This window comes from Sinocyclocheilus grahami, unplaced genomic scaffold (genome assembly GCF_001515645.1).
Source record: "Sinocyclocheilus grahami isolate Dianchi unplaced genomic scaffold, SAMN03320097.WGS_v1.1 scaffold33.1, whole genome shotgun sequence".
Lineage (NCBI taxonomy): Eukaryota > Metazoa > Chordata > Actinopteri > Cypriniformes > Cyprinidae > Sinocyclocheilus > Sinocyclocheilus grahami.
The window spans coordinates 3241939-3259236 of record NW_015505212.1 but is presented as its reverse complement, the minus strand read 5'-3'; the positions used below and the strand labels follow the sequence as shown (position 1 = coordinate 3259236).

General features: G+C 37.3%; 1 protein-coding gene across 6 annotated transcripts in view; it reads right to left on the bottom strand.

The window, feature by feature from the left end:
* The window catches only part of srgap1b (SLIT-ROBO Rho GTPase activating protein 1b), a 45208-nt gene that overhangs the window by 2078 nt on the left and 25832 nt on the right, over positions 1 to 17298 (bottom strand). For 3 of the 6 annotated variants that reach the window (XM_016266298.1, XM_016266292.1, XM_016266312.1), the window contains 18 exons: positions 15210 to 15389; positions 13557 to 13685; positions 12364 to 12585; positions 10856 to 10957; positions 8971 to 9168; positions 8603 to 8687; positions 8297 to 8324; positions 8107 to 8137; positions 7940 to 8000; positions 7726 to 7803; positions 6128 to 6262; positions 5770 to 5875; positions 1886 to 2110; positions 1716 to 1795; positions 1445 to 1622; positions 826 to 960; positions 487 to 738; positions 345 to 450 (listed from right to left, as the gene is read on the bottom strand). In XM_016266298.1, coding sequence (XP_016121784.1) covers positions 345 to 450; positions 487 to 738; positions 826 to 960; positions 1445 to 1622; positions 1716 to 1795; positions 1886 to 2110; positions 5770 to 5875; positions 6128 to 6262; positions 7726 to 7803; positions 7940 to 8000; positions 8107 to 8137; positions 8297 to 8324; positions 8603 to 8687; positions 8971 to 9168; positions 10856 to 10957; positions 12364 to 12585; positions 13557 to 13685; positions 15210 to 15389 — 2331 coding nt within the window. Of the gene's footprint in view, positions 1 to 344; positions 739 to 825; positions 961 to 1444; positions 1623 to 1715; positions 1796 to 1885; positions 2111 to 5769; positions 5876 to 6127; positions 6263 to 7725; positions 7804 to 7939; positions 8001 to 8106; positions 8138 to 8296; positions 8325 to 8602; positions 8688 to 8970; positions 9169 to 10855; positions 10958 to 12363; positions 12586 to 13556; positions 13686 to 15209; positions 15390 to 17298 lie in introns of all 6 variants that reach the window. The other 3 variants (XM_016266285.1, XM_016266278.1, XM_016266306.1) reach the window with 2 other exon arrangements.

Below are 17298 nucleotides of genomic sequence, written 5' to 3'. Positions count from 1 at the left end.
ATTTGATTCATTATTAATATATGAACATATATAAATATTATATGTAATATATTTTTATTTATATTAGTGTTCATTTTCATTTTATTCAAGGCTTTTTCCAAAATTAATAAAAGCTGACTGTTATATGAGATATAAACTGACCGTTATTATATGAGAATCTGAGTGAAAAATGTGCTTAACTGTAAAAATGTCAATGCAAACAAATTGTAATGGTCCTACAAAGAGGATTCAATTTTCATATGCAAAATAACATCTTATTTTTTTTTCCTTTTAATTTTGGGACTGAAATGTGATGAACATGTTTTTGTGAGATTTGCCTATTTGCATGTCTGTTCATAACAAACCTGTGCCATCGTGTGCGGGTTCAGCGTCTGAGAGCGTTGAATAGGTAACCCACAGTGCAGTGTGGATGGTGACTGGCGTATTGGAGGACTCTCTCGTTCTCTGTCCCTGCGCAGGGACAGAGGACTCTCTCGTTCTCTGTCCCTGCGCAGGGACTCGTGTCGGCTGATGTTGGCAGTGACGTTGCCGTTGGAGGTGGCGTTGTGTCCCGTGCGTCTGTGGTGCTCAGGACTGTCCACGCAGCTATTCCCACGTAGCAGCTCCCGCGGGCTGAAATGCCCCGTTACGGTCACCGTTACGGGAGGCGAGCTGCGTTCCAGCCCGTTGCCATGGCAGTGACCGTCGCTTAGGCGACCGGGGATGCGGCGCAGGAGGGCTTCCGTTCGCTTCCGGTGTCTGAAGAAAGGAAAGAGGAATTATTAAAGCAAAATGCAAGGAGAGAAGTGACTAGGAGACTAAAGGCCAGAGTGTGCGTGTGCTCACCGCCTGATGAAGGTCTCAGGGATTCTTGGTTCAGTAGGGGACGTCAGTGAGCGTCTGGAGCTCACTTCATCTGAAGGTGTAGTGCTGGACTCACTGTCTGCTTTCTGGCTCAGAGTGTCTGACATGGCCTCATCCCTGAAATATGTCATTCAGAAGTTTATTCATTCATCCATTTTAACATCAAGCTATTCATTTGATCAAAATGTCTTTTAGTTTTAAAAGGAAATTCAATTACATAAACAGAACAAACTTCAAATTACTATGAAAACATTTCTCCATAAATACCATAATTACTACAGACATTAAGTGGGAATTAGTCACTACTGTTAAAAATTAAATAATAAAACAAACATTTAATAAATTACTTCTTTGATTGTAGAGGCAGCACCATAATAACCGTTTCATGGTTTTGAAGCAGTAATATTAAGTGGAAATTAGTCACCACTGAAATTAAACTAAATTAAATGACCTCTCAAACTGTGTAAAGGAGATACCATATTAATTCACTATGGTTTACAGCAGTACGATTAACTGTAAATCTGGTATTTTGGTGGAAATTGTTTGCTATGGTATTCATTTTTTTTATATCTTGTTTCCCTGAATATGCATGTGAACTCACTCCTGCAACGTGACGTATTGGTGTGGTATGAGTCCGTCAATGCCATTGTGACGTCCCTCCCACCAGTCTTCAGACGCTCTCTGGAAGAGCAGCAGAGTGGCGCCTTTTTTAAACGTCAGCTCCCGTCCAGACCGTCCCACATAGTCAAACTTGGCTATGGCCTCCACAGGCTCACCCTCTGAAAGACAGACAGACAAATTCAGCATTCTGTATTTTTGTGAATAAGAAAAATAGAGTATTTTTACATGATAAAATGCACGCATGAATTTACCCTCCTCGCTCGTCTGTGTTTCCGTCCCTCCATCCTGCTCCCCCTCCTCAAACGCTCCAGGTTCACTGTACGGACTTTCACTTTAGGACACAAAAGATTATCAACATACTGCAATACACTTTAAACCATATAAATGTGAATATGGGAATTGGTTCCGCACATACACTCACCAGTACTCAGTATTGCTCATGCATTTCTCATAAACGGCTCCCTCCAGCTCTTTGGTGTCAGGGAAGATGGTTTCATGGTGGATGATGATGGTTTTGATGATCTCATTGACATGCGCCTGACATGAGACCTGGTCCAGGAGGTCCGGGGTGGGCATCAAAGTCGGACCGAAGCATATAGCCAGGTTTCCAGGGTCCATCATGTTCTCGTCACTGTACTGGGACAAGCTGTGATGGGAAACAAACCCATGATGCATTATGTTGTCTCCTGAGTACATTGCTATAATTATGCATTCTCAATCCATATCGCACCTTTATCCAACACTATCACTCCCACCCTCCCTCTGTCTTTCACCATATCTCTCTCACGGCACAGAAGTGGGAGAGGATTTAATTTCCGGTGTGAAAACAGATGCTTAGTTTAGCTGCATTTCTCCTATTCAATGAGACGCTTGAGCTTTGTAGCTGAGTGAGTTGTGTTCTTTTGGAAGTACAAATATTGATGAATAGTTCATAGTGTTGTAAAGTTTTTGTGTCCCTAAGCTGCACCCTCAAAGCAGTGCCACACCCCCCTTAGCCTATTCAGTTCTCTGTTAGCCCCAAGCTCCACCCATCCAATCTCAAGCCAATTAGAGCTATCTCACAGACTTTATTAGCTGCACCTGTGTCCACAACCTACGCTTTGTTGCATGTGGTTGTACTGTACAGAGGACTGAGTTTTACTCCTTTCATTCTGTTTTTCCTGCGTGTGCGTAATTGACCATGCAAGTGCCTTTGTTTCATGCTTAAATATTATTTTGTATGACTCAAGTTTGGCCTAAATGTGTTTGTTCATGCTTGCTCTAGTTCCTGTTTAGACATGTGCTTTAGTTAATGTGCAGTTGATGGAACATTATGGTTGCCTTGTACCTTATTTAGCACTGTTTATTGGTAAACTCTGTATATGTGTTCCCCTTTATAGAAACCACACGCACATCTACCTGAACCAAAACTCCTTGGATGTACAATAAACTTTCATATACCTGGTTTGACTAGACTGGACCTGTTCTTACCGACAGCCCCACTGGCTTCAAGCTAGCTACCTAAACATCTGCCACCTCCTTATCATGGTTCCTCCTTTTCACATAGTGAGTATAGACATGGAGTGTGTGTATGTGGGTTTACTTAGTTTTGTCCTTGAAGTGTAGCTGTCAACATAAATCAGCTAAATATGGCTAAACATTCCTTTGAGGACATCTGAATATATATATATATCTATATATGCACACATGATACATACATACATTTAATAATATTTTAATACAATTTATACCAGGGGCATTACAATTAACTAAAACCAATAACGTACAAAAACATTGTCATTACTTGGAATTAAATAAAACAAAGCTCAAATTTTCATTAAAAAAAACTAAACTGTTGCTTGTTTGTTCATGCTTGCTCTAGTTCCTGTTTAGGCATGTGCTTTAGTTAATGTGCAGTTGATGGAACATTATGGTTGCCTTGTACCTTATTTAGCACTGTTTATTGGTAAACTCTGTATATGTGTTCCCCTTTATAGAAACCACACGCACATCTACCTGAACCAAAACTCCTTGGATGTACAATAAACTTTCATATACCTGGTTTGACTAGACTGGACCTGTTCTTACCGACAGCCCCACTGGCTTCAAGCTAGCTACCTAAACATCTGCCACCTCCTTATCATGGTTCCTCCTTTTCACATAGTGAGTATAGACATGGAGTGTGTGTATGTGGGTTTACTTAGTTTTGTCCTTGAAGTGTAGCTGTCAACATAAATCAGCTAAATATGGCTAAACATTCCTTTGAGGACATCTGAATATATATATATATCTATATATGCACACATGATACATACATACATTTAATAATTTAATAATATTTTAATACAATTTATACCAGGGGCATTACAATTAACTAAAACCAATAACGTACAAAAACATTGTCATTACTTGGAATTAAATAAAACAAAGCTCAAATTTTCATAAAAAAAAACTAAACTGTTGCTTGTTTTCTTTTAGGATCTATAATTAATTATGCATAAAATAATATCATATAATAATAAATAGGTAATAATATTTATACCAGGGTTGTTATTAACTGAAATAAAATAAAACTGAAAAACTTATTTCTAATAAGTTGAAGTACTAAAATAACTAACTGAAATAAACATTTATACTATACACTATAATTATATAGACATTTAAAAAAGGACAAAAAGAGAAATGAAAATGACTATGGAAAATAAAATGAAAAAAAAATCAAAATATTAATAAAAACTATTATAATTATCAATGATACTAAAATAACACTGACTTATACTAAATAATTATATTATTTAATAATTACATTTAGCTTTATATAAAAAAAGTCTATATAGTATGTCGTCATTTTAATGTGTGTGTGTGTGTGTGTATATATATATATAATATAAATGTGTGTGACTACTCACTGGTTGAGGAATGCAAACAGGTATCTCATGACCACTAGTGTTGGCCGTGGTGTTGTGGTCAAGATCTTGCGGATGGAAAGGGCACGCTCATACAAACTCTCAGTTCCTGTTGAAGGCACATGAACATGCAAGTTCATAAACAAGGAAAATCAGATGTCCCATGTGCTCAAACAGGCAGGGACTCTTTTATATTCACATGAAAAGACAGCAGCTGTCCAAACTCCTCAGGAAACCCAAGTACTTAGCACCCTGTCATTTCCCGAATGCTTGTACCACCATTTCTCACACACACCTTTCCTTTCCTTCCTCCTGCCACATACATGTACATATATGAACGCAGAGGAAAACATGTACTCACGGATGCAGGCGATGAGATCGTTGAACTTCTCCTTGGGGAAAAGCGGGTTGTCCAGGTTGCGGAAGTACATTTTCAGCACGCCTGCTACTGAGTTAATGTCATGGTTATTCTCCCCGTCAGTCAAGGGGTCGTTGCCTGTGAAACAGTCACTAAGATGAGTGTATCCATGGTGATAGATCTTTTTACATTAAAATCAGTGATTTTCACATTTGAATACAGCACTGACACAGTGTCTACACCGGACGCGACAAAGCAACCGTTGAAAATCGTTTGAAATTGGTGTCAACACGTCATAAATAGAACGCAGCAGCAGTTTACTGTCAGGGGTTTGTCGTGTCGCGCCGTAGACAGCATCACTGATTATAATGAGTTCTATAGTATTTTGACGTGTAGACACGGTGAGAGCTTTCAAAACAATTTTAACTTTTAATTTAAGGGAGACTGTTAATCTGTATAAAGTCAATTCTATTTATTTTTTAAATAATTTTGCATTTTTCTAAAAATCATTAAAAAATTACAGGGTCAATGTCACCAATTTATTTATTTTAAATGGCACATGCTATTTATTGTTCATATTACACAACTTATCTTTGTTTTAAATTATTCAAAATCTTACAAATTATTTACTTTGATAATTTCAAAATGAAATAATAGATAGAAAATGACATTTTACAATGTGTAGAGGAGGTAACATATTAATTTATTATGGTTTTATGTAAGTAACATTAACTGGAAATTAGTTACCACTTCTATAATACAATGAAATGTTCAATTTTTCAATTTATTTATTTAACTGGTGACACAGAAATAGTGCAGAATATTTCTTCTTAATATTACACCATAACTTACCTGTAAAACTTATCTATAACTTATATTGTTTTAAATTATTCAAAATCTTACAACTTGTTTACTTTGGCAATTTAAAAATAAAAAATAAAATAAAAGTGACTTCTATGTAGAGGAGGTACATAAAAAAAATCTATATTGTGTCTCTCTTTTATTGTGTGTGTGTGTGTGTGTGTATATATATATATAATATAAATGTGTGTGACTACTCACTGGTTGAGGAATGCAAACAGGTATCTCATGACCACTAGTGTTGGCCGTGGTGTTGTGGTCAAGATCTTGCGGATGGAAAGGGCACGCTCATACAAACTCTCAGTTCCTGTTGAAGGCACATGAACATGCAAGTTCATAAACAAGGAAAATCAGATGTCCCATGTGCTCAAACAGGCAGGGACTCTTTTATATTCACATGAAAAGACAGCAGCTGTCCAAACTCCTCAGGAAACCCAAGTACTTAGCACCCTGTCATTTCCCGAATGCTTGTACCACCATTTCTCACACACACCTTTCCTTTCCTTCCTCCTGCCACATACATGTACATATATGAACGCAGAGGAAAACATGTACTCACGGATGCAGGCGATGAGATCGTTGAACTTCTCCTTGGGGAAAAGCGGGTTGTCCAGGTTGCGGAAGTACATTTTCAGCACGCCTGCTACTGAGTTAATGTCATGGTTATTCTCCCCGTCAGTCAAGGGGTCGTTGCCTGTGAAACAGTCACTAAGATGAGTGTATCCATGGTGATAGATCTTTTTACATTAAAATCAGTGATTTTCACATTTGAATACAGCACTGACACAGTGTCTACACCGGACGCGACAAAGCAACCGTTGAAAATCGTTTGAAATTGGTGTCAACACGTCATAAATAGAACGCAGCAGCAGTTTACTGTCGGGGGTTTGTCGTGTCGCGCCGTAGACAGCATCACTGATTATAATGAGTTCTATAGTATTTTGACGTGTAGACACGGTGAGAGCTTTCAAAACAATTTTAACTTTTAATTTAAGGGAGACTGTTAATCTGTATAAAGTCAATTCTATTTATTTTTTAAATAATTTTGCATTTTTCTAAAAATCATTAAAAAATTACAGGGTCAATGTCACCAATTTATTTATTTTAAATGGCACATGCTATTTATTGTTCATATTACACAACTTATCTTTGTTTTAAATTATTCAAAATCTTACAAATTATTTACTTTGATAATTTCAAAATGAAATAATAGATAGAAAGTGACATTTTACAATGTGTAGAGGAGGTAACATATTAATTTATTATGGTTTTATGTAAGTAACATTAACTGGAAATTAGTTACCACTTCTATAATACAATGAAATGTTCAATTTTTCAATTTATTTATTTAACTGGTGACACAGAAATAGTGCAGAATATTTCTTCTTAATATTACACCATAACTTACCTGTAAAACTTATCTATAACTTATATTGTTTTAAATTATTCAAAATCTTACAACTTGTTTACTTTGGCAATTTAAAAATAAAAAATAAAATAAAAGTGACTTCTACGTAGAGGAGGTACCAACCATATTAATTTATTATGTTTTTTTGCAAGTAACATTACGTGGTCATTAATCACCACGGTTAAAATAAAATAAAATGTTCAATTCATTTTTTTACTTGGTGACAAAAAATTGTGCATAATATTTCTTCATCGTATTACACCATAACTTATATTTCTTCAAAATTATTTAAAACTTGTCTCCTTCCAGATTTAAATTTTTTAAAATCCCAGATTTATATGGAGACAGAATTAAGTTAAAAATCCTATTACGTGTCTATAAATCTTTACATAATCAAACGCCGAGCCAGCTGTCTAATTTACTCCACTCCTATAACCCCCCAACCACGCCTAAGATCAGAAAATCAAAACTTACTCCATATTCCAACTTGCTTAAAGTGCCGGGAAAATAGAGCTTTCATAACATATTAGGGTTGCTTCTATTTGATCTGCATTCAAATCTAGTCTTAAAACATCTCTCTTTTCATTGGCTTTTAATACATTGTAATGTCTTTTTGCCTGTTATCCTATGGTCTTTTATTTTTGTATTGTACAGAACTTTGTTCGGCCTTGTAGCTGTTTTTAATTGTGCTTTAGAAATGAACTGAACTGAACTGATGTATAGATGATCTGATGACTGCGTTCACACACCTCGTTCGAAAGAGTTCTTGATGTCATTGACTTCCACCTGTGACCCTGAAACCCTGAAAATACCCTGGTGTTGCAGACCTAGAAGAATAAAACAAATAATAATACATATTATTATTATTATTATTATTAATACATCATACACCACAACTTAAGAGCGTGTGAATGCATTGTTGATGATGGATCCAATATTTGTATTATTTGTCAGATTTCTCACCATATAGATTAATAAAGCGAATGCAGCTTTCTACAATCAGTGGGATGGCCTTCCCAGAATCCTGCGTGCAGATAATAATATCGCAATAATTATAAAGTAGCACATGGAAGTTGTACAAAACGTGAAATATGCATGCTGGTACAAGTGGAAACAAAACCAGCTGTTACCTGGTGCCTGCTGTGGGAGTTTCGTCGACGGCTAAGTGGAAAGAGAGAGAGAAATACAACTGAAACAAAAGATTTAGCATTCAAAAAGGTCATGAGATCCTTTACAAATATCAAAAGGACCTTGTGATGCAGAGCAATATATTTAAAAAAGGGCATTAAAAGAAGATCAGACATAGATGATGAGATATACCTGGTTGTCATGATGTCTGCTCTGTATCCTGTGGATATAGACATTATATTAGACGACATTTTACTGCTCTTCAGTTATTATTATTAGTAGTAGTAGTAACACTAATAGTACTAGTAGCAGTAGCAGCAGTGTTAATGTTATTAATATTAAAATGAAAAAAAAGAGATTTACAAATGAAAAAAAGAGCTTATAATAATACTTTTTTTCCCATTTCTAAACCTTTTCCACTTTCTCATTATCAGCAGCAGTATACAATAATAAATATAATCAGAATTATTTTACATTTAGAGAAAAGTGCAACATCACCTTCAGCTATGCTCCTCTTCAGCATGTCGTGTTTGGCTTGTAGTTTAGCGATGAGATTACTGCCTTCCAGATACTCCTTCAGTTTCTGCAGCCACACAAATACACACACTCAATAATAATCCAATTACACTGGAAATTAATGAACTAATTAGTCCCGGTCATCCTTCAGTAGCCATAAACTAAGTTTAAAGATACTGACGTTGCTTTCTGCTATAACAAAACCATTGATCCAGGGGTCACAACGCTACAAAACTACTGCATGATCAGATCATAGGCTGTAAAGCGTGATGTGAGGAGGATAAATATGCTGTGTGTGCTGTATTTTAAATGCTGTATTTCTGAAACTGTGTGTGTGGGCCAACATTTACTGTGAAATAGAAGAGCTCTGTTTCCTGCTGGTTGGCACGTCTCTTGGCCAGGCTGGGTTTGCTGAGGTAAGTGTCTGATACGCTGGATTTGACCGACTCAGTGGAGCGACTGTGCTGGAAGCTCTCGGACACGTCGTAATCTTCCATGTTCACCATGTCCTGGATAGTGCTGAGGGTGGCCTCCGATGTCTTTTTCACCTTCAGAGGGAACATAGAGGGTTACAGAAGTGGTGGTGCTGTTGAACATCGATACACGCCATTGTACTGAATGATTAGCTCATGGTAAATTTAATCCAAGAACAGTTTTTACTTGTATTTTCATATTTAAGTAGGCGATGCAAAATACAGGTGTAAATGGGGTCCAAAACATTTTGTGATCCAATCACACATCAAGTAATATTTTCTGATATAAATCTTAAAGGGGACATAAGATGTCAATTTTCCACAAGTTGGTATGATTCTTTAAGTTGGTATGATTCTTTAAGCTATGTCTAACATGCTTTGGTTAAAATTCCTCAATGATCGTGCAAAACCACACCCCTTTTTCCCCTCGTTTCGGTGCATGTCTCTTTCAATTATAATGAGCTACTGCTCAACACCCAAACCTGTAGGCCTATGAGTTTTTTCTTCTATTGAGCACAACAGAAGATATGCATGTACCAAACAGTTGCTGGTAGCCATTGACTTCCATAGTATGGGGAAAAATACACTATGGAAGTCAATGGACACCAGCAACTGCTTGGTTACTAACATTCTGAGTTTCTTTTTTTTTCTTCTGTTGAACACAAAAGAAGTGATTTTGAACAACTTGAGGGTGAGTAACAGAATATAATTAAAATTTTTGTGAACTAGACCTTTAAATTTATTTTATTAATGCAAACTAATGTATTTACAGTATGCACTTGACTTGAATGATTTTTTTAGGTTAACTTTTCTCCAGTCAATACATATAATTTCATTAAATTTTGCAGTGAAATTAAAAATGTATTTGGAAGCAATAATTTGTCCACTGTGGGTTTTCACACAGTGGCACGCTATTGAAAGAAATGAATACTTTTATTCTGAAAGGACTCATACATTGATCAATTATTGAAGTTTTATTCATCAAAGTATCCTGAAAAAAAGCATCACTTTCCACAAAAATATTAAGCAGCACAATTGTTTTCAACATTGATAATAATAAGAAATGTCTCGAGCATTAAATAAACATATTAGAGTGATTTCTGAAGGATCGTGTGACACTGAAGACTAAAGTAATGGTGGTGATAACTCAGCTTTGCCATAACAGATAATTAAATAATTGCATTTTAAAAATAGGAAAACGGTTTAAATTATATTATTTCACAGTATTATAGTTTTTACTGTACTTTTGATTAAATAAATTAGTATCATGTCCAAGCTAATAGTTTTTGCATATTTTGTTTTGACAATCACACACTGTAATCAGGAATTGGTCCACAGCCATCTAGAGTAGTGAGGATAGAGGAATATCCCACACACACATCCGTACACCCCTTGGTCTCTACAGTCTAAACTCACTGCAGTAATACAGCGTTCATCAGCACTTCTACTCTGTCCTTCACATGCTGAGAGCTGCAGGAAACAGCTGGCCTGCCAACAACCAGCGATAAACAACCACACACTCCAACCGAGACTGAGAAGATGGAAACAATATGTATGAATGCGTCTGCAGCTGCGAAGGAGTGCGCTGGTATGCATATATAGAACCTGACGACAAAGAGAGAAGGAACGAGAGAGGGGAAAGGAGAAAAGGAGAAGGTGTGTATGCCTGTCATCTAATTTTTTATCCTCAGTGGGGGAACTGCAGCTGCCGAGGTGCTCATTCGAGGGGAAGGGATTGCGTGTGTGTATGTGTGTGTCTCACCTCTTCATTTTCGATCTTCAGTGTGGAGAGGCGCGACTGCAGCTGCTGGAATCGGAGGAGGAGCTCGGCTTGCACCTGCGGCAATGCTGTGATTTGACTCACCTGAAATATCAACATGCATAAATACACATATTACAGAAACCGCTCGGCAGAACAAACAAATCATTTGATCTTAGTTATTATTATAGTGGCCTTTTTGGCATATTCATAGACAGAGTATAAAAAAAGGTCAGGAAATGATATGGAGAAGACGACATTGCTTGATTTAAAAAAAACAAATGTTGCGAGCCAGACTTGAATTCGCATTGCCCATTTGAGCACCAAGGCTCAGCAAATTCAGAGCGTGCATGATAATTAACAGGCCACAGTTGGATAATGTGTCAATTAACAACTCATTATTTTTCAAAGCTCAACTATATATATCCTTTTCACGAGTTCGCCTGCCTATTCAGTCCTGCCAGGTAATGGTAAAACGAACTTGGCTTGCTGTCCGTGAAGGAGGCTCGAAACCCAAGGCTCGGCTTGAACTCCGAGTAAGAAACCCCCCCTATGATGATACGGTGTGGATGAAAGAGAAGGGATTTAAAGGAGGAGAAGGGGTGGTGGAGGGATGCCGGAAGAATATTCGCTTTGACAGAACAAATGACTGCTGTTTATATACGGTCGAAACGATGATTGGCAGGACTGATTGATTAGGCTCCTCCCGAACCTGCGTTGTGAACTTCATATAGGAAGGATTTTCCTCAACACTTGAGGTTAAAATTAATACAGTGTTTGTATAAAAATGTATGTAGTTTTTCAGATGCTGTAAGAGGTCAGCACTTTTAAATCACCCCTTTTGGCTTCAATAGTTCATTTTAATCTGTACTGTGGTGTTAAAAATTTGTTTTTTTTTATTATTTACAAATAATCCATGAGGCCTCAATTATTATGATTATTATGAAAACTTTAGCTTATTTTTTTCTTATTAATGCTGATAATCTCTCTATTATGTGAAGCCGCAACACATTGCAGGAATAAAAAAAAAACATGAAATTAGTTTCACATAAATATTGTGAGTTCAATTAATAGTACGAGGCGAAACTCTCCATCTTCTGAACTTAAAAGTGCCATAATTACTACTTCTAAGGTCACGATTCCCAATTACAACTGAATTATTTAGTTTAGAAAATGACTTTTCCAAATTAGTTTAATTTTAAGTTACAAAATATTATACGGTTTATAAAATATTATGCTCTTTTTTAGCAATTTTTGACCCATTAAGATAATGCCAAAGTTCACAATCCAGTCAAGCCAGGACAGTTTCAAACTTTTACATTAAAAAAAGGGGAATAAATAATTTGATGTTTTTAGATAAAATCATTTTCTTTTTTGCTGTCCAGCCAAATTATGAAGATATGATAGTAAAAGTCACTGCAATAGCACAAATTCATTAATTTTTCTACACAGACGCCTATGTACTGTAAATGACATGTATTGCGCAGTTTGGACACTAGGTGGCATGTGACCTGGTCTGCCATGTGTGGCTGAAAGGTGAAGCGTGCAGGAGGAGTGAACGCTGTGGGGTGAGTCTCCATAAAGCGTTGCCGGTCGCTACTGGGGTCCAGCCCCTCCACGGCCCCCTCCAAAATATCCAAGCCCTCATGCCGAGAGGTTTCCAGGCTGTATTCCGCTGACAAGTAGGTCCGCAATGCCCGGCTCAGGCCAGCATGGTAGCCGACGTCACAACACTGTTAAAACACAAATACACACACCCAATTTTATTGGAGGAGAGAATTTGTGTGGAGCTGTCAGTCGAAACCGATTATAATGAATTAACCATTACTTTAATGCATTTATCTAGAAATGATCCTCTAGGGCTTGTGTTCTCAGGGTTAATTTGAAGGGTTTTTCATCCAGGCTTTTACTGCATCTCATTTCCCACCCCCACACAATCTCTCTCTCCCTCTTTTACCCACCCACATACACAAATTCTCCTGCTACCTTTATCTCAGTGTGAGCAGGTTTGACCTCTGTGAAGGTCAAAGAGACGCAGCGCTCCGATCGGCCAGATATTGCTGACCACCATCAGCCTGCTGCAAACTCTAATGAGCAAAATAACAGACACAGCAAACCCAGGAGAAGGGCGGCCCATGTGAGAAATGGCTCCTCTCTTTACCATTGAGGAATCTCCTGGCCTCACCGGAAACTAGATTAAGTGTGCAGGATATTTAATAGGATAATCAGTATTTAATGGGATAAAAATAATCAGTATGCAACCTGGGACACTCTATCCCACAATGCACACAACTTCACCTTCCATTTTCACTGTAATAGATAGATAGATAGATAGATAGATAGATAGATAGATAGATAGATAGATAGATAGATAGAGGGCAGTATATGCTGTGCAGTAGGGAGTAACAAGCATGCTAGTATTTCATTCTAAACATGGCCTGTTTCAGAATGTGCTAATGTGTGCTTGTAATTAAAGGCTTAATCTCCATCCCGTCCTGCCTGTTACAGGGTGCATTTGTCTCTAATTAAAGGCAGTGGAGGCTGCCTTAATTAGTGATTATTAATCAGGACTATAATTCATTACTTTGCTTGGTGAAAAGCAAATAAACGCAACCATAATACCATGCCCTTCATGCAGTGCTAATTTCCTGCCGTCGACTCACAATCTGTGCATTACAGTACACAGCCCTAATCAGATACTCACGTCAATCAAATGCGACAGGTCTTGGATGTAATATTTAAACAGAGAAGCGTTTGTGGCCTCCAGAGTCAGCAGATACTCATTCCGAGCTTTCATAACCTTCAGTTTGTTCTCTGAATACTTGGCTTGGCGCTGGGGGAAAAAAAAAAAAAAAAAAAAAAAGAAACAGAGGGGTTGAAGGGGGGGGAGAAGGACAAAGTGGTGGGTTATTGACGGCCTATCGACTAACTTGTTTCTAATGGCAGCGAGGTTTGGCTTATACGTCTGCGTCTCTTTAATTAAAGTTCCTCGGCTGCTGATAAAACCCAGAGATCTTTTAAAGCAACATCATCATTAAATCAAGCAAGCATCCTGAACATTTAAGTCCTTTATCAATGGGACAGTGATTTGTGTAATGATCTATACTACATTTCAAAAGCATTGGGGTCTGTAATTTTTTTTAAATGGTATTGAAAGAAATTCTAACCAAGGCTGCATTTATTTGATCAAAAATACAGTAAACAGTAATATTGTGAAATAATATTACAATTTAAAGTAACTATTTTCAACTTTAATATATTTGAAAATGTAATTTATTCCTGTGATGCAAAGCTGCATTTTCAGTGGCCATTACTTCAGTCTGATCAATAGAAAGTTCAAAAGAGCATTTATTTAAAAAAAAAAAATCAGTATTACTTTATCAATATTTTTGTCACTTTTGAGTACTTTAATGCATCCTTGTTGAATTAAAAACAGCAATGCATATACATTTACATTTATATGTGAATCAAACGATTTTATGCTCATACTATGCCTCAAACGGAAAAATGCTGTTGACTCTGTCCATCGGGATATCCTGTCTGCCTATTCTGTCCAATACTGTAACAATCGCTCATTCTAACCTCTCCTCCCCCTTATGAAAGAGAGAAATGAAAGCAGAGCCAAAATGTAGTGAACACGCGGTGTGTCATGTGGTGTATGTACTGGAAATTAATGTTATGAACAGAGACTACTGTATATATATAGACTGCTATATTTACACTGTTTGACATTATAGTCTCCTGGGTCAGTTTATACTGGTGTAGGACCATACTGTGCCCTACAAAAACATGGTTATCAATGGTTTTCGCTTACAGAATAGTTTGCAAAATGACTGCTCTTCTTTGCTTTTATCCCCTAGACTCCCCAGTGAACATTTCTGCACCAGGATTTAACTGAATAATTTCAAGATTACATTTGGAAAGCACTGACGTTTTAATGTATTTCAGCTCAATCACATAAAAAAAAAATAATAATAATAATATAGCGTTAAATCAACCGGGCATCCCAAAACATTCTCAGTAAATCTTCATAACCATCATTATAATGAAGCATCAAATCATCTAAGCCAACAACAGCAACAAAATAGGCTCATTTTCAGGTTGGTTATGCACAAATCAGAAATTATTCCCTCATAGTGTCCACCGAATTACTCCATAACTCCAGTTCACAGTATTTCATCAAGACAAATTAATTTTGCACTATTTCTGGAAACACATCTGGCACATTAAAATTCAAAGAATGTAATTAACATAGTGGATAATACACTCTTAGATTGCAAACAACTAAACACACATTAGGTATAACATAAAGATTCCTCAAAAAACAACAATACAACAGAAAAACTGTTGAACTCACCTTCTCTTTCATCTTCTGGATTTTGCGAGCAGCGTTGCGCCTTTGGTGGCGATCTTCGGTGCGTAGACTGAAGATGGCCTCTCCGCCCCGGCCCTGCCGTTCACCCTGCCTCTCTGCCTCCTTTAACTTATTCTCTGCACTTAGAGTCTCGGTGTGATACATGTGATACGTTTTCATCACCTGCAGAGGACAGAGCAGAGGGAAAACGTCTCAGGTTACTTATGTAACCATGGTTCCCTGAGTAGGGAACGAGACACTGCGTCCTCTAGGGGTCGCTATGGGGAAACCTAGAGGACACAGTTCGAAGTTCCCATGAAAGGGAACGTCTCAGGTTACTTATGTAACCATGGTTGCCTGAGTAGGGAACGAGACACTGCGTCCTCTAGGTTTCCCCATAGCGACCCCTAGAGGACGCAGTTCGAAGTTCCCATGAAAGGGAACTACATTACCCACAAGCCCAAAAACTCTGAGCAGAATGCAACCCATCCTACTGAGCTAATCTGATTCATAAATGTCTGTTGTGCATCTGTGTCCACATGGATGCGTGCATAATGATTGCCATATGAACAATTTAGAAATTTAGAATCATATCACTTGTTCACCAATGGATCCTCTGCAGTGAATGGGTGCCGTCAGAACAAGACAATATTCTAAAAAGCTGAGTGATTGTAATAAACAAATCCATAAAATTGTTTTTAAGTTCAAACTGTTGCTTTCATTGCTAAATTGTGTCCATAATATTGCTTTGTAGAGAGATAAAGAGGTCTAGTCTGAATCAAGAGAGAAACGTGCACAAATCAAGCACTGTTTACAAGCAAAAAAAAAAAAGGCCAAAAATGTTCTAAACAAATATGCCGGTGGATTTTGATGTGAGAGGACAACAGGGGACGGACTTTTCCATTGGAGGAAGTGCAATTATGGATTATTGTGCATATTTTGGCCGGAAGCAAAGGTTTAAACACTTTAATGATGGATTTTTTTCATACAAACACAGCTTTTCGCTTCACAAGATGTTAATTGATGGACTGGAGTCATGTGGATCACTTGTGTATTATTGTGATGTTTTTATCAGCTGTTTGGACTCTCATTCTGACGGCACCCATTCACTGCAGAGCATCCATTGGTGATCAAGTGATGTGATGCTACATTTCTCCAAATCAAACAAACTCCTCTACATCTTGGATGGCCTGACACTCCTCGCTACAAGCTAAATCATGCAACATGTGTCCTGCTCTGCTCTCATACTCTGATGTAAATCCTTCTCAACAGGGACATAAAACTGCTAACACAAGGGCTGCAGTGAGGTGGAAACTTCCTGAACTTTGAGTACTTTGGTTTAGAGATGGTTCATGAGATTTCTCATTTTTAGTGCGCATTCCTCATGTTAGAGGTAAGCTCAGCTGACAGACTTAATGTGCGCTGCGTGTTTTTGTTTTATCAAGGTTATTTATGCAAGAGCTGCTGGCTTTTAAGACTTCAGTCCTGTCAGACAAGCTCACATTCAGGTCAAATATTCACAACTGCACATTAAAACAATTACAGACGAATAACATATCAGCATTAAAATGGAAATTCACCATATTTTCTAAATGCATTTAATTTATTTTAATGTGAAAGACTCATCCGTGCATGCATTTCTCTCTTTTTATTCCAGTTATTTTTGTGATTTCAAATCTGCTCAATTTTTTTGGAGCCAATCAACTGAGCTGTAAAGGTAAATGTCATGTGACTGATTACTCTGAAGCTGCATGAAAAGATAGTTATTAGCGAATGGTTGGGGACTGTATGGGTTCCTGTGGTACCATCACATCAAGCACAGTTGTGAAAATATTTCAAAGTCCATTTCATTCACCATTCGTCTTTCAGCAACTATAGAATTGTGTAAAATAAACAGCTGCAGATGTTGCAGACAAATGGAAAACTGCTATCACAAAGCAAAAAAGCAATGCAGAAATGTTGGAACTAGTAAATGAAAGATAGATGAAACTTATACAGTTGAGTTCTGGAAGAATGGAAGTGAGAGACTGAGAGTGTCGGTGATGGAGGGGTGAATTATGTATTGATGGAATGATAAAATGTGAGAGAAAAG